The sequence below is a fragment of the Oryctolagus cuniculus genome, chromosome 10, assembly GCF_964237555.1.
Source record: "Oryctolagus cuniculus chromosome 10, mOryCun1.1, whole genome shotgun sequence".
Taxonomy (NCBI): Eukaryota; Metazoa; Chordata; class Mammalia; order Lagomorpha; family Leporidae; genus Oryctolagus; species Oryctolagus cuniculus.
Window position 1 is genome coordinate 115,001 of NC_091441.1, and position 22,578 is coordinate 137,578.

At 53.1% G+C, this 22,578-nt stretch overlaps 1 protein-coding gene across 1 annotated transcript in view; it reads left to right on the forward strand.

Moving 5' to 3' along the window:
- The window catches only part of PARD6G (par-6 family cell polarity regulator gamma), a 78,376-nt gene that overhangs the window by 13,845 nt on the left and 41,953 nt on the right, over window positions 1-22,578 (forward strand). The window contains exon 2 of the mRNA XM_070050042.1: window positions 13,090-13,312. Within this exon, the coding sequence (XP_069906143.1) occupies window positions 13,090-13,312 (223 nt within the window). The remainder of the gene's footprint in view (window positions 1-13,089; window positions 13,313-22,578) is intronic.

The following is a 22,578-nucleotide window of genomic DNA, read 5'->3' on the forward strand; positions in this document are numbered from 1 at the left end:
TGAGCCCTGAACCTTTTGAGAATCCTCTGGGCCTGGGGCGATTGGGGTCTGAGGCTGCTGGATCAGGGAACACTGCCCAGAGCAGGTGCCCCGCACAGAGGACAGCAGGCTCGCTGCTGTGGCTGTTCTTTTCGACCCGCAGCCGTTTCTGCATACTCTGCTTGGGTTCTGACCGTGTCCAGAGCAGCGCTTCTGTTGGCGCCCTGCGTGTGCTTCTGTGTGATGTGCTCCCACCGCCCAGGGCCCACTCTGGTGACGTGCAGAGCGTCTGTCCGTGCCCCGATGACCTGCAGGACTTCGCAAGTGCCCTTGGTCCAGGAAGACTCATATTTCAAGAGCACGAGTTTCCTGGTGGCCAAGAGGGGCCCCTCCCCGAGCAGTCTGCCAAGGAGGATGTCTCCGTCGCCAGGACTAGAAACAGTCGCAGTCTTGTCCTGTGGGGGTGACTGAGGCTGGGGAGCAAGTGCCCGGCAGGGGGCTGGGCCCTGCTGGCCCATCCAGGCCCTTCCCTCCTCATGCCGTCTCTGCTCTTGGAAGCGGGGCTGATGGGGCCCGGGCTGAGCTTACGGTGAGCACAGGGAGAGGCTCCTGCAGGACCCGTGCTGGGCAGGCGGGGGCCGGCTCGCTGCCCAGACTGCGGAGCCCTCACCATCCTTTCCTCTTCAGGTCTTGCTTTTCCTCCTCTCTCTGCACACTTTCCTCGATACACAGGGTGGCACATGCCACGCAGGCAGCATTGATTGATCTCCTGCTCCAAGCTAGGACCAGGCATAAAGAGAGGGGCTGTGACTCCCCATGTCGGAGAGAGCCTGTCCTGTGTCTCTGAGGCGGACACCACTGTTGGGGGACAGTGAGGCCTGAGCCTACTGCTGTGGGAGCAATAGGAAGAGGACAGTCAGGGAGGGCTCCCTGGAGCAGGTGACCCACGAGGATGGGGTGTAAACCAGCCTTCCGAGCTGACAGGGGAGTCTGAGTGCTCTCAGAGTGAGAGAAGGACCTCATCTGGAGCCACGGTGCACACTCTGCCACCACTGTTCGGAGAGGGCTGGAGAGCAGCGCAGGGCGTGGCGGAGGCGCTGGGGCTCCAGGAGGCCTCGTGATGTGATGGTCGGTGTCCACCCGACTGAGCCTCCTGTGGTGCTCCTCTCCAGTCCCTGTGGCTCTCAGCCTCTGACACACCGTTTTCTGGCTGCTTCCCGGGTGCCAGCTTCTCTGAGCTGCTCACTGTCCTGCGTGAGCAGAGCAGGCTCCGTGAACCGCTCGTTTGTCCACTCGTTTGCTCGCTCAGTAAGTGCTTCTGGAGTCTGCTGCTACAGGCTCTGAGCGGGTGACACAGAGACCACATACTGCTTCCACAGCCAGGAGTGCAGCCCAGGAGAGTGCTGGTTCAGTGAGCAGGCTCCCAACAGTGGTCTGGAAGAGGGAATCCAAGTGAAGCGACAGGTGTCACTCAGAGGGCCCTTGGTCCCTGGGCCTCACAGAGTTGCTCTCTTGTGAGTGGCGCTTCTCCGTCGAGAAGCCTTTCTGCTGTGGGGTGAGAGGTCCTGCCCTTGGGAGTCACCTGCTGCAGAGGCACGTGGTTCCCTGTCGAGGGCATGGCTGGGAGTTGTGACCCCAGCCTCCCCACCCCCCAAGTCTGGCCGGAGCTCTTCGCTGTGCCTCCTTCCTGGTAGTTTGGAAACAAAGCCTTTTTTCAGGAAAAGCACCCGGTCCCTCAGGCAGCTGCTGGGTGCAGTGTGGGTCACATGGGCTTGTTTCTTACTCACCATTTGCAAGTGGGCTTGAAACATTGCCTTCTTGTTTTGCTGACCGTGGGCTGGTGTTAGGCTCCAGCTGGGCGGTGGCGGTAGCAAACACCGTGGACACGTGGACGTCAGGCACTCACTGTCCCACGGAGGGCAGGGAGCCCCTTCTGTGACATCATGTCTGCCAGTCAGTGTCAGTCAAACAAACTTCTAAGCTGGTTGACAGTGTGGTACATTAGTCTAGTGAAGATTCGAGTGCCTACTTCGTGCTTGGAGTTGTGGGGCACAGATCTGCTTCCTGCTACTCACAACGTGGCAGCAGAAGTTCCACATCTGTGCGAGGAAACCTGTGTCCAGCAGAGCCTGGCTGGTGGGCGCTCTTCGTCCGTGCGTCTCCCCTGGTCAGCATGACGAGGTCTCGGCTCTGGTCACCTTCATGACCCCAGTGAAATTGCAGGTGATTTTACCCTCTGCACCACAGCGCCAGCCCCCCTATTTTTAAAACACTGTTTGCTGGATGCCCATGGTTCTACGTGGGAGGTACCCCCAATTTACAGACACCCTGTACTTGAGAAAAGTCAGGTCACTGGGGTCATGAAGGTGACCAGAGCCGAGACCTCGTCACGCTGACCAGGGGAGACGCACGGACGAAGAGCGCCCACCAGCCAGGCTCTGCTGGACACAGGTTTCCTCGCACAGATGTGGAACTTCTGCCACGTTGTGAGTAGCAGGAAGCAGATCTGTGCCCCACAACTCCAAGCACGAAGTAGGCACTCGAATCTTCACTAGACTAATGTACCACACTTGTCAACCAGCTTAGAAGTTTGTTTGACTGACACCGGGTCCCACACCGGTGCTGGTTCATGTCCTAGTTGCTCCACTTCCAATCCAGCTTCCTGCTAATGGCCTGAGAAAGCAGTGGAAGATGGCCCAAGTGCTTAGACCCCTGCACCCGTGTGGGAGACCAAGAAGCAGCTCCTGGCTTCTACCTGGTCCAGCCACAGTTGTTGCAACCATTTGAGGAATGAACCTGCAGAAGGAAGCTCTCTCTGTCTCTCCTTCTCTCTCTTTAACTCTTTCAAATAAAAAATTAAATCTTAAAAACAAAACAAAACAGGAGCAGGCAGTTTGGCACAGTGGCTAAGATGTCACTTGGGACAGCTGCATTCCATTTGGGGAGCACCTGGGTAAAAGTCCTGGTTCCTCTGCTTGGGATCCAGCTTCCTGCTAATGTGCACCCTGAGGGGCAGTGATGATGGCTCACTTCCTGGGTCTCTGCCACCTGTGTGGGAGACCTGGGTTGAATGCCAGGCTCCTGGCTCTGACCTGGCCCTACCCTGGCTGTTGCAGGTATTTGGGGAGGATGCCAGAGGTAGAAGATCCCTCCCTCCCTCCCTCCCTCCCTCCCTCCCTTCCTTCCTTTATTTGACAGAGTTAGACAGTGAGGGAGAAAGACAGAGAAATGTCTTTTTTCCGTTGGTTCATTCCACAAATGGCTGCTACGGCCAGAGCTACACTGATCCGAAGCCAGGAGCCAGGTGCTTCTTCCTGGTCTCCCATGCGGGTGCAGGGGCCCAAGCACTTGGGCCATCCTCCACTGCCTTTCTGGGCCATGACAGAGAGCTGGACTGGAAGAGGAGCAACCGGGACTAGAACCTGGCACCCATATGGGATGCCAGCACTGCAGGCGGAGGATTAACCAAGTGAGCCACGGTGCTGGCCCCTCCATGTACCTTTCAAATAAAATAAAATAAAGAAAAATGGTTCCTTAAAAAATACATATGAGGGATGGCATTGTGGTACTGCTTGCAGTACCAGCGTCCCTTATCAGAAGCACCAGTCCCAGTCCTGGCTGCTCTGCTTCTGATCCAGCTTCCTGCTAATGTGCTGGGAAAGCAGCAGATGATGGTCCAAGTGCCTGGGTCTCTGCCACCTGCTCCTGGCCCAGGCCTGACTGCTGCATTTGGGAACTAAACCAACTAATGGAAAGTCTCTCTCTCTTTTTCCCCCTCTCTGTTTCACTATGCCTCTTGAATAAATACATAAATCTTAAATACATAGGAACTAGGTGAACAAGGTCCATGGAGTAGATCCTTGTGTAGAAAAGAGAGGCGACAGGAGCACATGCATTCGCCCTTGTGCTAGTGAAATGTCTCCTGAGGGGCACAAAAGCACAACCATTAGTTGCCTATGGGAGGGGGACTGGGTAGCTGGGAGACTTTTTTTTTTTTAATATTTATTTATTTATTTGAAAGAGTTAGAGAGAGAGGGACACACGCACACACACGCACATACAGATTTGCCCAGAACTTCTGAATCAGGACTCAGGGCCTCTTGGCAGGCAGGAAGAATTTTGAATGAATGTTTCTTTAAGATAGGAAAAAAAGTTTTATTTAAATTTTCTGGAGCCATTCTTGCTCTGAATTAAATATGTTTCTACATGAGTAGATTTTTGTTAAGCTTATGGTAGGTTTAGATAGGTCCTCTTAGGTGTCAAGAAAAAGAAATATTGGCATTTTAATATCTTTTACCAGGAAAATAAGAAATAATCTTGGTAACGGTGATGACTTATCCTTGAGGGTCGACATTGCGTGGGAAAAGAATTCTGTCTCCAGGGCCCTGTGACTCCAGAAAGCCACTCATGCAAACCTTGGGTTTCTGAGCCGGAGGAGGGCAGAGGGGTGAGTGGAGAGGGGTGTGGGAAGGCCAGTTCCACCCTGTTGAACGCCTGCCTGCTGCCCTCCTCCCCAGCTCACACGGTGGGGCCCACTGGGACCAGCAGAGCTCGCTGTACCAGCTGGGTTGGGCTCAGCCTTGTGTCCAGTGCTGCCTTCGAGGACCTGGCCGGGTTGGGGTGCCGCCTTCCCTCGCCTGCTCGGTTGAGTCTTGGGGGTTTCCTGTTTGCCAGGAGCAAAAGCAGAGCCTCCATTCATTCCACGTGGTGCCAGCCCCCACGCCCACGTTTCTGAGTGTGGTTTCCAATCAGCCCTCATGGCAGTTTGAACAAACTTTCTCTTTTATTGACCGCCCTATTAGCTGTCAATTCTATAATATGAAATTTATACCTTCAAAGGGTGAGACTGTGTGGTTTGTATGGTCACAGCTGTGCAATGCAGAACATTTTCTTCCCTCTCAAAAGAAAGCCGCGCCCTCAGCTCCTGTGCCACGCTTCTGTGCATTCTGGGTGCTGCGTAGACGTGGGACACACTGCCTGGGTCTCTGGTCGTTCCCTTGCTGTGGCGTGGGCCGTCGCTTGGTCCCTTGTCAGGCTGTGAGTTGGTTACTTGTGTGCAGCGTTTTGTTTGTCCATCAACTGTTGGATGGGCACTGGGCCTGTTTGTTTGTCCATCAGCTGTTGGATGGCCACTGGGCCTGTTTCACTTTTTGGCTCTTTGCTGCTGCCCTGAACATGTGTGTGCAGGTTTTGGTCAGTTTCTTTGGGGTGTGTACCTAGCAGTGGAATTGCTGGGTCTTAGGGTAGCACCTTGTTAACATTTTGGCTGCCCGGTTGTTTATGAAAGCAGTTGTACCATTTTACATTCCTACCAGAAGTATATAGGAGTCCAGATTCTCACCAACGTGCTGTTGCAGCCACCCTTGTAGGTGTGAAGTGGTGACTCAGGCACTTTGCACGTTTCTCTGATGAGGAGAGATGTTGAGCATCTGTATGTGTGTGCTGGCCGTTCGTATCTTCTTTGGAGAAATGCCCCCTTAAGTACTTTGTCCCTTTTTAAAAAATTATTTTTTTATTTAAAAGACAGAGTGACAGAGAGAGAGAGAGAAAATTGATTTTCCATTTGCTGATTCTTCTCCCAAATGTCTGTAGTAGCCAGGGCTGGGTGAGGCCAAAGCCCGGAGCCAGAAACGCCTTCCGGTTTCCCACATGGGTGGTAGACACCCACGTACTTGGACCATCGTCCACTGCTTTCCCAGGTGCATTAGCAGGAAGCTGCATCAGAAGTGAGGAGCCAGGATTTTAGCTGGAGTCCGATAAGAGGCTTAATCGGCTGTGCTGTGATGCCCGTTTTTTGATGGGGTGGTTTGTGTTTTTATTGTTGAGTTCTAAGAGTTCTTTATATATTCTTGGTGCAAAACCCTTTGAAATATCTAGAAATGTTTTCTCCCATTCTTTATTTTTTCACTTTCTTGAGGGTTTCCTTTGAAGATGAAAAGTTTTAAATTTAATTAATTTAATTAATTATCTGTTCTGTTGCTTATGCTTTTGATGTCATATCTTAGAAATTGCTGCCTAACTCAAGTAATGAAAATTTAATCTTGTGTTTTCTTCCATGAGTTTTATAATTTTAGCTCTCACATCTAGTCTGTCATCCAATTTGAGTTATTTTTTTTAAAAGATTTGATTATTATTTTGAAAGAGTTACAGAGAGCGAGAAAGAGGGAACACCAGAGAGAGAGAGAGAGAGAGAGATCCATCTTCCATCCGCTGATCCGCTCCCCAAACAGCTGCAATGGCCATCACCGAATCAGGCCAAAGCCAGGAGCCAGGAGCTTCCTCCAGGTCTCCCACGCGGGTAGCAGGCGCCCAGACTCCTGGGCCCTCTTCTGTTGCCTTCCCAGACCATTAGCAGGGAGCTAATTAGAAGTGGAGCAGACAAGGCTTGAACAGATACCCATATGGGATACCAGTGTTGCCGTGCCACAGCATCGGCCCCTAAGTTAATTTTTTTAAAAGATTGTTAATTTTTTTAAAAAGGATTTATGTATTTGAAAGTCACAGTAACAGAGAGAGAGGCAGAGACAGAGAGGTCTCCTATCTGCTGCTTCACTCCCCAAATGGCTGCAGTGGCTGGAGCTGGGCTGATGCAAAGCCAGGAACCAGGAGCTTCGTTCAGGTCTCCCTGTGGTGCATGGTTCCCAGCACTTGGGCCGTCTTCTGGTGCTTTCTAAGGCATATTAGCAGGGAGTTGGAAGGGAAGGGGAGCAGCCGGGACCCAATTTGGTGCCCATGTGGCATGCTGGTGGCGGCTCTACCCAATACCCTACAAACGCCAGACCTCAGGGTTAATTTTTATTTGTGCAGTGATGTAGGAGTCAAACACGTTGCTGGGCGCTTCATTGTGTTCATGTAGAAATGCAGAAGTCATTCCAGCACCGTTTGTTGAAGACTGTGTGTCTAGTGAGTCGTCACATGTTCTTGTCAAGGACCAGTGGACCACAAGCCTACAGGTGTCTTTCTGGACGGTGTCTCATTGGTCATCTCTGTCTGTCTGTGTCAGTGCCGCATGGTAAGGACGCAGGAACTGCCGAGCGTGAGGGCTCCGACTTAGTTCTTGCTTGTCAAGATTCTTCTGGTTATTTTGGGTCTTTCACACTTCTGTGTAAAGGTAGAGCCAGCTGCGGAAAAGGCAGCCACGACTGACGGCTTCCTTGGCTCTGCCGTCAGCTTGGGGAGGGCTGCCGCTTAACAGTAAGTCTGCTGGTTTGTGAACAGGGAATGTCCTTCTGCTCCTTAGATCCTGAAGCTTTTTCAGCAGGATTCTGTAGTTTGCAACATGCAGGTGTTTTACTTCTTTTTAAAATATTTTTACTAAAAATTTTATCCTTTTAAATGCTATTGTTAGTAAAATTATTTTCTTAATTTCATTTTCAGATTATTCATTCTTGATTTAATGTGAATATTCTCTTTTTTTTCTTGGACAGGCTACTTTGCTGATATTTACAAAGAGCTCACTTTTAGTTTTGTTATTTATTGTTTTCTAGTCTCTCATCTGCTTGTGTCTGCTCAAACCTTTATTTCCTACTCTCTGCGAGGGTAAGTTTGAAATTGTTTTTCTGGTTGCTGGTGTCAGGAGTTTAGGCTACGGTTTGAAATGCCCTCTTTAAGTACAGGTATAAGTCTCCCTCTCAGCACTGCTTTAGTGGTGTCTTGTAACTTTTGGTTTGATGTACTTTATTTAATTTTCACCAGTCTCCATGTATTTTCTAATTCCCCTTGTGATCTCCTCTTTAGGTTATTGGGGAGTTTGTTTAATTTTCACATATTTGTGAATTTCCAAAATTTTCTTTCATTGTCGATTTCTAATTTTACTCTTTTGTGGTTGTGATATACATTTTTGTATGATTTCAGTCTTTTTAAATTTATTGAGACTTGCTGAGTTAAATTTTGTTATCTTATTTATTTGACAGGGAGAGAGGCAGGGACAGAGACGCGCCCATCGGTAGGCTCACTCACAAGTACCTGGGAGCCAGGACTCACTCTAGGCTTCCCAGACGAGTGTCAGGACCCAGACACCTCAGCCGTCACCTGCTGCCTCCCAGGGTGCATTAGCAGGAAGCTGGCATTGGGAGCGGACGTGGGATTCGAACCTCAACACTGTGATGCAGGTGTACCACGTGACATCGTGACTGCTGCAGCAAGTGCCACCCCAAGATGGATTCTGATTATTTTTGGCAGTAAAGACATCGCTTTTGTGGAGACGATTGAGAGCAATTCTTAAACAGCGACTGGCTGTTAGCGGTCTTGGGTTTTGACCGGTTTTTGTGCCTTTGCTGCTTGCACAGTGGTGCCCCGTGTTGTAGCAACCAGTTCCAAGCGTTGTTCGTTCAGTAAGCACTTCCCAGCGCTCTCCCCTCATCCTGAACAGACAGAGCCAAAACTGTGGGGTCAGTTAGCAGGGACGGCCTGAGCCCGTTTTCTGTTGCTACAACAGCAGAGTAATTCATGGAGAAAGGGCTTGTTTTGGCTGTGGTGCCGGAGGCTGAGCACTCTAGGTCGTGGAGCCTGGCTTCTGGTGGATCCTGGCCTCCAGGTGGAGGGACAGAGCAGGCGGACAGAGCAGGCGGACGCGTGCAGGCCCTGGGATAGCTCACTCACTCCTGGGAGAGGTCCTCATCCCTCCCGGAGGGCTGTGCTCCCAGGACCCAGGCTTCTCCCCCTGCCCCTTCCTCCCAGCATCCTCTCAGCCTGAGTATGGGCGAGGCGGAAAGGCAAAGAGGAGAGAAATGATGAGACGAAGATGATAGACTGATGTGCTGACACACCATTGTGTGCTGCCTGAAGTATAAGGAAGTTTGATTGACTAATAAGAGAATAAAAATGGTTTTCGTTTAGAGGTTGACACACCATACTTTTGTATATTGGCCTTGATATTTTATATTGGTCATCATTTTTAAGAACCTTAGAAGGCAAGACTCCCCCACCCTACAATTTTTCTTAGCCTGTTGCAGGAATACTAGTTGGGGTCAGCTGCAAAGTACATAAATATTGTCACCAAAATAGCAGTGGGCAGTTTATCTAGCTGATGCTTTAGAAAAGGAGTGTACGTCCGATTTTTCCAATAACAAATGCTCTTAGACTTTTTTTAAAAGCTCGATTCCTTCCCTTTGTTTACCAGTTTTTCAAAATAAAGATTTTATCTATTTGAAAGAGTGACACACACACACACACACACACACACACTGATTGATTGATCGATCTTGCAACTGCAGGTTTACTCCCCAGATGGCTGCAGTGACTGGGGTAGGCCAGGCTGAAGCCAGGAGCCAAGAGCTCCATCCAGGTCTCCTGTGTGGGTGCAGGGGCCCAGGCACTTGGGCCCTCTTCTGCTGCCTTCCCAGGCGCCCTGGCAGGGAGCTGGATGGGAAGGGAGTATCTGGGACTCACACCGGCGCTGATGTGGGATGCTGCTGTGCCACAATGCCAGCCCCTTAATGATCAGAATTTTACAGTGTTCTTTCTTCTCTGTGATTTCTTTTTTCTTTTTTAATTTTTTGACAGGCAGAGTGGACAGTGAGAGAGAGAGACAGAGAGAAAGGTCTTCCGTTGCCGTTGGTTCACCCTCCAATGGCTGGCACGGCCAGCACGCTGCGGCCGGTGCACTGCGCTGATCCAATGGCAGGAGCCAGGTGCTTTTCCTGGTCTCCCATGGGGTGCAGGGCCCAAGCACTCGGGCCATCCTCCACTGCACTCCCTGGCCACAGCAGAGAGCTGGCCTGGAAGAGGGGCAACCGGGACAGAATCCGGTGCCCTGACCAGGACTAGAACCCGGTGTGCTGGCGCTGCAAGGTGGAGGATTAGCCTAGTGAGCCGCGGCGCCGGCCATGTGATTTCTTCTTCTTGTTACTCTCAATGATTTCTGTCCTAATAATTTATGCTTAATTATCTGCATCTTTGCTCTGCATCAAGAATATGTATATAAATTGATGTTAAAACTTTTATTCACGTGTCAGAAATTTTAAAAGTTTTTTTCTTGTGGCTATAACATTCTGTTTGTTAGAATTACTTCTCAGGTTTTTCCTTTTGATTTTATTGATTTATCGAGTTTATTCCCGAGCCATAAGCTTTTGCTTCAGTTTCCTTTGAGACGTCTTTCTTCTGCACCTCCTCCTCTCCTCTCAGTTTGTTCCTTTGCAGTGAGGATCATCTCCATGTGGCAGTGGGGGAGCTCACGTGCGGGCTGATCTGACCATGGGCTCTGTAGGTCTGCGGCGCGTCTTGGGGGCCTTGTTCACCTGCGTGTGGTCAATGACCAGGGAATCTACATGCAAAACCTTCAGCTCCCATTACTGTCTGCATTTTTAAGCATGTGCAACAGAAACTCAGCACTTCCTTTGGGCCACTGACCTTGTGTCCACCCCATTGCTTGGCCTGGACACATCTACCAACTCCGCCTTTGTACTCACGGAATGGCACACACTGCTTCTTTTTTATTTTTTTAAAGATTTATTTATTTTGCTTGAAAGAGTTACACAGAGAGAAGAGGGAGAGAGAGAGAGAGAGAGGCCTACTGTACCACCATACACTGGAATCATGCCACTCCACTTCCCATCCAGCTCCCTGCTGATGAGCCTGGGAAAGCAGTGGAAGATGGCCCAAGTGCTTGGGCCCCTGCACCCACATGGGAGACCTGGATGGAGCTCTGGGCTCCTGGCTTCATCCTGGCCCAACTCTGGCTGTTGCAGCCATTTGGAGAGATCTGGAGAGCGAACTAGTGGTTGGAAGATCTCTCTGTCTCTCTGTGTAACTCTGCCTTTCAAATAAATAAAATTCACCATCTTGGCCATTTTTTATGTTACATGTATTCTGTCACACTTTTAAATAAAATGAATAGATTTTTACGATACAAATTTCCAGCTTGAGCCATTATAATTATCAAATTACAAATGATATGTTATTGCAGAATTTGATAATAATTATTAACCTTTCAAGGTAAACACTTTAAAAATCCTCCATTTAGTGCAAAGAGCCTGTTATTAGGTGAGAAGGAGGTGGCATCCGTGTCCCACTCCTTCCCACTCACCGTGTTTACATCAACGGAAGTAGCAGGAGTTGGGGGCACCTCCCAGTCCTTAGAGCACGCGTTAGGTAAGGTGCAAAAGTAGGTACTCCTCGAGTTGTTCCTCACTGCAGTTGCTCTGAGAAGCTGTTAGCTGACATGCAATTGGGCAACTTTCAGTTCTGTCAAAAGCAAAACATAGAAAGGCCATCACTGAGGGCTTATTGCCTGGTCATTAGCGCCATTTACCTTTTTGATTTTTGCTAAGAAGGCTGAAAACAAGAATTACATGATAATGAGTTGCACCTAGTAATTTCTTCGTTTGGCAGCACCTTTGATCTGTCTGTAAAATGGGGAAATAAAAATATTGATTTGGTTTTTGAATAAAATCGATTATATCACATTTCTGATCTCTGTTGAAACTTTGGAGCTCATTCGACATACGAAGTGGAAAGTCTCATTATCAAACACAAACCACACTTGTTTCCTCAGAAAAAAATCTGAATTCAGTTTTCTTCCCAAAGGGAACTTAAAAGCACCGAGAAGTAAATCGGGATGTGTTGCTAAGTGCAGTTAAGATGGGGCATCCTGGGGCTAGTGTCCTCTGCCTCCTGGGGGGTGGGGGCAGCCACATGGGACGGGGAGGGGGCCCACTTGTCTGGTGGGGGGCCTGGGACTGCATGTGGAAGTCAGGAACCCTCTTCAGCAGAAGAGTGCGTGCTAACACAAACGAGCTGCTTCGGAAATCAGCACAGACGAGCTGTGTGGAGCAGGACGCGGCTTGTCCCTGAGCACACCCTGCCTGATTTCGCTGGATCACAGAATCTGAAAGAACTCACACGACGTACACTGTGGACTTTTCCTGCTTTGTCTTCCAGTGTGTGGAAGAGGCTTCGTTGTCCACATGCTGTGTCGCTGGTGGGGCACTGGGGTCATGGAACCCTAACCCTAACCCTTGCCTCTGAGTGATGGGAGCAGAGCTCCAGGGCTTGGTCTGACCCCTGGCAGCAGCTGGGGTGGAGCGGGGGCCTTCCCCGCCCGCCTCGCACAGCTGCCCTGGAACCCCCAGAGGCGGGTTCTAGAGCCGTGAGGGTGACTTTTCTCAAACCAGTATTTCAGGCCGTCCCCTGGTTGGGTGCCTGGGGAAGCAAAGGGTGAGTTGAAAGCTTGGCTTTGGCTGTTGCAGACCTGCAGGAGATGCCCTTTGGGAGGGAGCTGAGAAGGGAGAGTGGTTCTCACAAACCTGTCTTCACGTTGGCTCTCTGGAAGTTGAGGTCTGAGGCTGAGCCCGAATGTGGCTCAGGCCACCGCCCACTTCTAACTTGTTACAGATGTCGGCCCTCGGGCCGTGTCCCAGAATTCTCAGGTGAATCCGACACAGACCCTCACGATCTGAGATGATTGGCCCTTGATGCCTGGAAGTCTTTTGTGAATGCCAGAGATGTAATTTGGTTTATTTTGGATCCAGTATACCTGGTTTCCAGTCTGTTGAAGAGCACAGACCCTGAGGGACAGCAGCATGTCCAGGTGGTCAGAGGCCCTGTCCTGGGTCCCTGGGTGTCCTGGTGTCCTGGGTGACTGGGTGTCCTGGGCGGGGAGTCAGGCCCATAGTCCTGTAGGCAGCTCCATGGCCCCTGGGCGTTTCCCAGAGCTGTGGCAGGGTCAGAGACCAGCGCCCCGTGCCCCCAGCCTGTCTCCTCTGGATTTGGGAAGCCAGGTTCCTGCATCTCTTCAGTTTCACCTCCACTGCCGGTGCCTTGAGATGTTGCCACTGGGCCTGTGAACATGCAGGACAGACGAGATTTCCTGCCTCGCCCTTGGGAAAAGTCCGCGGTTTCATGACCCCTGCTTCCCTCCTGCTCCTGGTTTTCTGAGGCCTGCGCAGGGGCCTCACGGGAGGTGACCCCACCGCTGTATAACTGACCTTTAGCTGCTTTTTCCTGCGAAGCTTGACCTGTGCGTCCTCCGGCTGAGTCAGTGCTGGTGAGGGAGGTGCCCCGGAGCACAGGCACTGTGGCCGGTGAGGCGGCAGGCCCGCGTGCAGCGTGGACTGGGTGCCCTCTCTGGTGGGGTTCTCCGGTGCTTATTTGCCGTCTCCTGCCTTACAGTTTGGGGCTGAATTCCGAAGGTTCTCCTTGGATCGTCACAAGCCTGGGAAGTTTGAAGACTTCTACCAGTTGGTCGTGCACACCCACCGCATCTCCAGCGCGGAGGTGACCATCGGCTACGCGGACGTGCACGGGGACCTGCTGCCCATCAACAACGACGACAACTTCTGCAAGGCGGTCTCGAGCGCCAGCCCGCTGCTCAGAGTCTTCATCCAGAAGCGAGGTACCTCTGCCTGGGGTCCTGTTGCTGGTCTGCAGAGGAAGAGTACAGAAATCAAAATTGTCTGATCAGCACTGATCACAAAGGCTTCACATTTAAGTGCCTTTCTAATCCGTTAGCGTGATCCGACTTTAAATACTGAGGAAAAAGTACTACTGATACGTTCAGTACGCTAAAGAGAAGCCATAAACCTGATGTCTTTAGCATGGAGACTGGAGTTCAGTGCTGAGACTGGGTGTTGAGTACTGGGACTGTGTGGTCAGCATTGTGACTAGGGGATTGGTACTGTGACTGGTGGTCAGTACTGTGGGTGTTGAATAAATACTGTGACTAGGTGGTCAGCACTGTGACCACATATTGAGTACTGTGACTGGGTGGTCAGTACTGTGACTGCATATTGAGTACTGTGACTGGTGGTCAGCACTGTGACTGGATGTTGAATACTGTGACTGGGTGGTCAGTACTGTGACTGGGTGGTTAGTACTGTGACTGGGTGGTCAGTACTGTGACTGCGTACCTGCTCAGCACTGTGACTAAGTGTTCAGTACTGTGACTGCATATTGAGTACTGTGACTGGTGGTCAGCACTGTGACTGCATATTGAGTACTGTGACTGGGTGGTCAGTACTGTGACTGGGTGGTCATCACTGTGACTGGATGTTGGGCACTGTGACTAGGTTGTCAGCACTGTGACTGGATGTTGAATACTGTGACTAGGTGGTCAGCACTGTGACCGCATATTGAGTACTGTGACTGGGTGGTCAGTACTGTGACTGGGTGGTCAGTACTGTGACTGCATATTGAGTACTGTGACTGGGTGGTCAGCACTGTGACTGCATATTGAGTACTGTGACTGGGTGGTCAGCACTGTGACTGCATATTGAGTACTGTCACTGGGTGATCAGTACTGTGACTGGGTACCTTCTCAGAATGTGACTGGATGTTGAATACTGTGACTAGGTGGTCAGTACTGTGACTGGGTTGTCAGTACTGTGACTGCGTACCTGCTCAGCACTGTGACTAGGTGTTCAGTACTGTGACTGCATATTGAGTACTGTGACTGGGTGGTCAGCACTGTTACTGGATGTTGAATACTGTGACTGGGTGGTCAGCACTGTTACTGGATGTTGAATACTGTGACTGGGTGGTCAGGACTGGGTGGTAAGTACTGTGAATGCATATTGAGTAATGTGACTGGGTGGTCAGTACTATGACAGGGTACCTTCTCAGAATGTGACTGGATGTTGAATACTGTGACTAGGTGGTCAGTACTGTGACTGGGTTGTCAGTACTGTGACTGCGTACCTGCTCAGCACTGTGACTAAGTGTTCAGTGCTGTGACTGCATATTGAGTACTGTTACTGGATGTTGAATACTGTGACTGGGTGGTCATCACTGTGACTGGATGTTGGGCACTGTGACTAGGTTGTCAGCACTGTGACTGGATGTTGAATACTGTGACTAGGTGGTCAGCACTGTGACCGCATATTGAGTACTGTGACTGGGTGGTCAGTACTGTGACTGGGTGGTCAGTACTGTGACTGCATATTGAGTACTGTGACTGGGTGGTCAGTACTGTGACTGGGTACCTGCTCAGAATGTGACTGCATATTGAATACTGTGACTGGGTGGTCAGCACTGTGACTGGATGTTGAGTACTGTGACTGGGTGGTCAGTACTGTGACTGGGTGGTCAGCACTGTGACTGGATGTTGAGTACTGTGACTGGGTGGTCAACAATGTTACTGGATGTTGAGTACTGGGACTGGGTGGTCAGTACTGTGACTGGGTGGTCATCACTGTGACTGGATGTTGAGTACTGTGACTGGGTGGTCAGCACTGTTACTGGATGTTGAGTACTGTGACTGGGTGGTCAGTACTGTGACTGGGTGGTCATCACTGTGACTGGATGTTGAGTACTGTGACTGGGTGGTCAGCACTGTTACTGGATGTTGAGTACTGTGACTGGGTGGTCAGTACTGTGACTGGGTGGTCATCACTGTGACTGGATGTTGAATACTGTGACTGGGTGGTCAGTACTCTGACTGGGTACCTGCTCAGAATGTGACTGGATGTTGAATACTGTGACTAGGTGGTCAGTACTGTGACTGGGTGGTCAGTACTGTGACTGCGTACCTGCTCAGCACTGTGACTAAGTGTTCAGTACTGTGACTGCATATTGAGTACTGTGACTGGTGGTCAACACTGTGACTGCATATTGAGTACTGTCACTGTGTGGTCAGCACTGTGACTGGATGTTGAATACTGTGACTGGGTGGTCAGTACTGTGACTGGGTGGTCAGTACTGTGACTGCATATTGAGTTCTGTGACTGGGTGGTCAGCACTGTGACTGCATATTGAGTACTGTGACTGGGTGGTCAGCACTGTCACTGGATGTTGAATACTGTGACTGGGTGGTCAGTACTGTGACTGGGTGGTCAGTACTGTGACTGGGTACCTGCTCAGAATGTGACTGGATGTTGAATACTGTGACTAGGTGGTCAGTACTGTGACTGGGTGGTCAGCACTGTGACTGCATATTGAATACTGTGACTGGGTGGTCAGCACTGTTACTGGATGTTGAGTACTGTGACTGGGTGGTCAACACTGTTACTGGATGTTGAGTACTGGGACTGGGTGGTCAGTACTGTGACTGGGTGGTCATCACTGTGACTGGATGTTGAGTACTGTGACTGGGTGGTCAGCACTGTGACTGGATATTGAGTACTGTGACTAGGTGGTCAGCACTGTGACTGGATATTGAGTACTGTGACTAGGTGGTCAGTACTGTGACTGGATGTTGAGTACTGTGACTGGGTGGTCATCACTGTGACTGGATGTTGAGTACTGTGACTAGGTGGTCAGTACTGTGACTGGATGTTGAGTACTGTGACTAGGTGGTCAGTACTGTGACTGGATGTTGAGTACTGTGACTAGGTGGTCAGTTTTGTGACTGGATGTTGAATACTATGACTGGGTGGTCAGCACTGACTGCATATTGAGTACTGTGACTAGGTGGTCAGTACTGGGACTGGATGTTGAGTACTGTGACTGGATGTTGAGTACTGTGACTGGGTGGTCAGTACTGGGACTGCATACTGAGTACTGTGACTGGGTACCTGCTCAGAATGTGAGTAGATGTTAAATAATGTGACTGGGTGGTCAGTACTGTGACTGGATGTTGAGTACTGTGACTAGGTGGTCAGTTTTGTGACTGGATGTTGAATACTATGACTGGGTGGTCAGCATTGACTGCATATTGAGTACTGTGACTGGGTGGTCAGTACTGGGACTGGATGTTGAGTACTGTGACTGGGTGGTCAGCACTGGGACTGCATATTGAGTACTGTGACTGGGTGGTCAGTACTGGGACTGGATGTTGAGTACTGTGACTGGGTGGTCAGCACTGTGACTGGATGTTGAGTACTGTGACTGGGTGGTCAGTACTGTGACTGGGTACCTGCTCAGAATGTGAGTAGATGTTAAATACTGTGGCTAGGTGGTCAGTACTGTGACTGTATATTGAGTACTGTGACTGGGTGGTCAGCACTGTGACTGCATACTGAGTACTGTTACTGGGTACCTGCTCAGCACTGTGGTCGTGTGGCCGTTTTCAAGGTCAGTCCTGTGTCTCCATGGTCAGCTAGTGGCTGGACGTGAGTGAGTTCAGTGATGATGGGCTGCAGTCAGTGGCCGCAGAAGGAGGCCTGAGGTTGGTAGTCTCTGTTTCCCGTCGTCTGAGGGCCGGGAAAGCCCTGTGAGCTCTGAACTGCAGCTCTGGGCCACTGGCTGTGAGTGGAATGACAGTATTGGTCATGTGGAAATGAACAAGGGCAGGCAGGGGTGCACCCGTCCACGGAGGGCTTGCCTGTGTCCAGATTTCTCCCCACGACTCCTCCTTGGTAGAACCTAGTCAATTCGGAGAACATTCTGAAAGAAAAAGCTACGTACAGGTGAGGTTGACATTGGAAAAGTAGCGTTTTTATAAATGGCCTACAGTGGTCACCCCTCTGTCCTGGGTGGACCTGCCGTGTATGCACTGACCCCTGAAGGGGCAGTGACAGGTGACACAGCCTCCTGCACACTGCGCTGGCAGGGACCTGATGTTTGTTGCAGGAGGGACTCAGGGACCTGGGGATGGTGAGATGGACAGGAACCTGCAAGTCCAAAACAGGCAGCAGCAGGAGGGCAGGGGGCTGGGGTGTGAGGAGGGGGCTGGGGTGAGAGCGGGGGGCTGGGGTGTGAGGAGGGGGCTGGGTGTGAGGAGGGGGCTGGGTGTGAGGAGGGGGCTGGGGTGTGATTGGGGGGCTGGGTGTGAGCGGGGGTGTGGGGGTTTGAGTGGGGAGCTGGGTGTGAGCATGGGGCTGGGGTGAGAGTAGGGGGGCTGGGTGTGAGTGAGGGGCTGGGTGTGAGGAGGGGGCTGGGGTGTGATTGGGGGGCTGGGTGTGAGCGGGGGTGTGGGGGTTTGAGTGGGGAGCTGTGTGTGAGCGGGGGGCTGGGGTGTGAGGAGGGGCTGGGGTGTGAGGAGGGGGCTGAGGTGTGAGCGGGGGGCTGGGGTGTGAGGAGGGTCTGGGGTGTGAGCGGGGGGCTGGGGTGTAAGCGGGGGGCTGGGTGTTAGCCGGGGTCTGGGGGTGTGAGTGAGGGGCTGGGTGTGAGGAGGGGGCTGGGGTGTGAACGGGGAGCTGAGGTGTGAGGAGGGGGCTGGGGTGTGAGCGGGGGGCTGGGGTGTTAGTGGGGGCTGGGTGTCAGCCGGGGTCTGGGGGTGTGAGTGGGGGGCTGGGGTGTGAGCGGGGGGCTGGGGTGTGAGTGAGAGCTGGGAGCTGGGGTGTGAGCGGGGAGCTGGGGTGTGAGGAGGGGGCTGGGGTGTGAGCGGGGAGCTGGGGTGTGAGCGGGGAGCTGGGGTGTGAGGAGGGGGCTGGGGAGTGAGTGGGGGGCTGGGGTGTGAGCGGGGGGCTGGGGTGTGAGGAGGGGGCTGGGGTGTGAGTGGGGGGCTGGGGTGTGAGCGGGGGGCTGGGGTGTGATTTGGGGGCTGGGTGTGAGCAGGGGTGTGGGGGTGTGAGTTGGGGGCTGGGTGTGAGCATGGGGCTGGGGTGAGAGTAGGGGGGCTGGGTGTGAGTGAGGGGCTGGGGTGTGAGGAGGGGGCTGGGGTGTGATTGGGGGGCTGGGTGTGAGCGGGGGTGTGGGGGTTTGAGTGGGGGGCTGGGGTGTGAGCGGGGGGCTGGGGTGTGAGCAGGGGCTGGGGTGTGAGGAGTCTCTGGGGTGTGAGCGGGGGGCTGGGGTGTGAGGAGGGTCTGGGGTGTGAGCGGGGGGCTGGGGTGTGAGTGGGGGGCTGGGGTGTGAGGAGTCTCTGGGGTGTGAGGAGGGGGCTGGGGTGTGAGGAGGGTCTGGGGTGTGATTGGGGGGCTGGGGTGTGATTGGGGGGCTGGGTGTGAGCGGGGGTGTGGGGGTTTGAGTGGGGAGCTGGGTGTGAGCAGGGGCTGGGGTGTGAGGAGGGTCTGGGGTGTGAGTGGGGGGCTGGGTGTGAGGAGGGGGCTGGGGTGTGAGCGGGGGGCTGGGGTGTGAGTGGGGAGCTTGGTGTGAGTGGGGGCTGGGTGTGAGGAGGGGGCTTGGGTGTGATTGGGGGGCTGGGTGTGAGTGGGGGGCTGGGGGTTTGAGTGGGGAGCTGGGTGTGAGTGGGGAGCTGGGTGTGAGCGGGGGGCTGGGGTGTGAGGAGGGTCTGGGGTGTGAGCGGGGGCTGGGGTGTGAGTGGGGAGCTGGGTGTGAGCGGGGGGCTGGGGTGTTAGTGCAGGCTGGGTGTGAGCGGGGGTCTGGGGGTGTGAGTGGGGGGCTGGGTGTGAGCGGGGGGCTGGGGTGTGAACGGGGAGCTGAGGTGTGAGGAGGGTCTGGGGTGTGAACGGGGGGCTGGGGTGTGAGTTGGGGGCTGGGGTGTTGGTGCGGGCTGGGTGTCAGCCGGGGTCTGGAGGTGTGAGTGGGGGGCTGGGGGGTGAGTGGGGGCTGGGGTGTGAGCGGGGGGCTGGGGGGTGAGTGGGGGCTGGGGTGTGAGTGGGGGGCTGGGTGTGAGCGGGGGGCTGGGTGTGAGCGGGGGGCTGGGGTGTGAGCGGGGGGCTGGGGTGTGAGTGGGGGCTGCGGTGTGAGCGGGGGTCTGGGGGTGTGAGCAGGGGCTGGGTGTGAGCGGGGCCTGTGTGCACAAGCAGAGCTCTGCCAGCCGTGCCTGTCTGGCACCGCATCTCGTGGGCGCCGTGGGAAACTGTGGTACGTAGCGTTCGGTTTCCACGGGGGCCTGAGCCAGCGGCCGGCTGAGGCTGTGCTCTGTAAACACTGTCTCCATGGGAGGGGACCACAGAAGGCTGTGACCTCACCTCAGATGGGTTCTCTGGCCTGAGATCACACACTCTGCATCTGTGGTTCCTGCTGAGCCTGGGCGTCCTGCTGTCCCGGTGCTGAGGAGGCGGCACAGCTGTCCCTTCCTCTCTGAGCACAGGCGCTTCCCGAGTTGTGGGATTGCCGGGCAGCAGGTCCTTGGCTGTCTCTGCCCCTTTGCATCCGTTTTGGCTGATGCAGACTTCTCAGAAGGTTTGCTCTTGCTAAATATGTCATGCTGCCCTGTCCCATCCTCTACTTTCTTTCCTGGGTCCTCTGTGTGTATCTGTCAGTAGCTCTCAGGACTGGCTGCTTGTCCATCTCCTGAAGACCCCAAAACCCATGGGCGGGACTGGTTCCATGTTCTGTGGCGTGGCTCACAAAGTGTGTGTGGTGGGCAAACAGGTAGCTGCAAATCACATGTGCATACTGGCCTTGCTGTGCTGCCTGCGGGGGTGAGCTTGGAGGGCCTGGCCGAAAGCCTCTAATAGGTGCTGAGCAAGGTCCCTCCCTGTGGTTCCCTGCAGTCGAGGTGAGCAGGTGGGGTGTCCTGGGTGTTGTGTGCATGGCCGTCTCTGCTCAGCTTAGTGTCGGAGGCCCTGCATCCTGTCTCTCTGCCCGCAGTTGTGATAGCCCTGAGTCGATCTGGTGTGGGGCTCTGAGTCGCTCGTGTCCCAGCACAGTGCTGCTGTCCTGCCTCTCCTGTGAGACCCCAGCTCTAGGACAGGGACACACCACTGGGCGCCCGTGTGTGTGGCTGTAAAATCGGATTACAGTCTCTGCGTCTTGGGCAGTTGTCAGGGTTAACAGGAAAATGTTCTGATGTCGGTGGAACCGTCTTTGATCTTTGCGTGGTGAATCCTGTTGGGGAATCAAAGGCTCTTCTCGAAGTCCTGAGTGGTTTCGCTGTAAACACGACCACCCCTGAGCGGGGAGGGTCTGTGGCAAGTCGGACGGCTCCCCGTGAAGCAGCCTGATCTTGAGGTCCGGTGTCTGCTGGGGCTGGGGCAGAGCCGAGCTCCCCTCCACCTGGAGCTGACGCCCCAGCTCCGTGACGTCTTCACTGCCTCTGGGGCCTGAGGTGTTCATCATTGTGACAGCCACACACACTGTCATTAATAACTTTCCGTACACTGACATACCTTATTTAAATATATTTTAAGGGAAAATTGTATTGCAGTCACAGATGTCAGCCTTCTAATACCTGCTGAAGTAAACCTGCAGCTGTGTTTCTAAAAACAATCTCTTGGCCGGCGCCGCGGCTCACTAGCTAATCCTCCGCCTGCGGCGCCAGCACCACGGGTTCTAGACCCAGTTGGGGCGCCAGGTTCTGTCCTGGTTGCTCCTCTTCCAGTCCAGCTTTCTGCTGTGGCCCGGGAGGGCAGTGGAGGATGGCCCAAGTGCTTGGGCCCTGCACCCCATGGGAGACCAGGAGGAAGCATCTGGCTCCTGGCTTCGGATTGGTGCAGCGCGCCGGCCGTAGTGGCCATTTGTGGGGTGAACCAATGGAAAGGAACACTTTTCTCTCTGTATCTCTCTCACACTCTAACTCTGCCTGTCAAAAAGAAAAAAAAAAAAAAAACCTTGTCCCACACTACACAAGGACTCGGTGATAAAACCATAGACCAGGGCTGGTGCTGTGGTGCAGCAGGTTAAGTCGCTGCTTGTAGTGCTAGCACCCTATTCAAGAGCACCTTTGGAGGCCTGACTTCCAGTCCAGCTCCCCGCTGATACACCTGGGAAAGCAGGACAATGGTGCAAGTGCTTGGACCCCTGCACCCCAGGTAGGAGACCCAGTGGAGCTCCCGGGTCCTGGCTGCGGCCTGGCCTAGCCCTGGTTGTTGCAGGCATCTGTGGAGTGAACCAGCAGATGGAAGATCTGTTTCTTTCACTCTGCCTTTCTATTTTTTTTTTTTTAATTTATTTATTTGATAGGTAGAGTTATGACTGAGAGAGAAACAGAGAAAGGTCTTCCTTCCGTTGGTTCATTCCCCAAATGGCTGCTACGGCTGGCGCTCCGCTGATCCAAAGCCGGGAACCGGGTGCTTCTCCCTGGTCTCCCACGTGGGTGCAAGACCCAAGCACTTGGGCCATCCACCACCGCCCTCCCGGGCCACAGCAGAGAGCTGGACTGAAAGAAGAGCAACCGGGACTAGAACCTGGCGCCCATATGGGATGCTGGCACCGCAGGCAGAGGATTAACCAAGTGAGCCATGGTGCCAGCCCCTCTGCCTTTCAAATAAATAATTTTTTTAAACTACAGGCCAGTATTCGTTATGAATGTAGATGTGAAACCCCTCAGTGAAATACCGGAGATATGGAAAGCGTGTCCACACAAGAACTTGCTTGTGAACAGCCTTGCAGCAGCGTTCATGCTGGCTGGAAGGTGTCCACTGGCTAATGAGTGGGTGCGCAGTGTCTGCACACACAGCGGGCGGTGTTCAGCTGTGAGACAGACGACACGCCTTAGAAACCTGTGTAGACAAACCTAGAGACCTGTGAAATGAAATAAGCCACCTGCAGAAGATCACAAACAGTGACTGGCAGCTCATCCTCATCACTCGGGTTGTTCGCGGTTCTGCCCGGCTGCTGGAGTGTCTGCGGGACTCCGCGCTCTTGTGGGGGTGGCGAGGCCTCATCTCCATGCACTCATTCTGGCCCCGCTTGAGCGGTTCAGTGATCTGCTCTCACTTCAGCTCACACCATAAGCAAATTCTTTCATTTTTATGTACTTGTTTCCACGTGTCCTCATTTTGTGCTTCTTCTTGGTGATCTCTTTTAAAAATTTAGTTTATTTGGAAGACAGAGAGCTTCCACCAGTTGGTTCACTCTCCAAATGCCTACAACAGCCGGAAGTGGCTGAAGCTCCAGGTCTCCCGTGTGGTTTTAGGGACCCAAGCACTTGAGCCG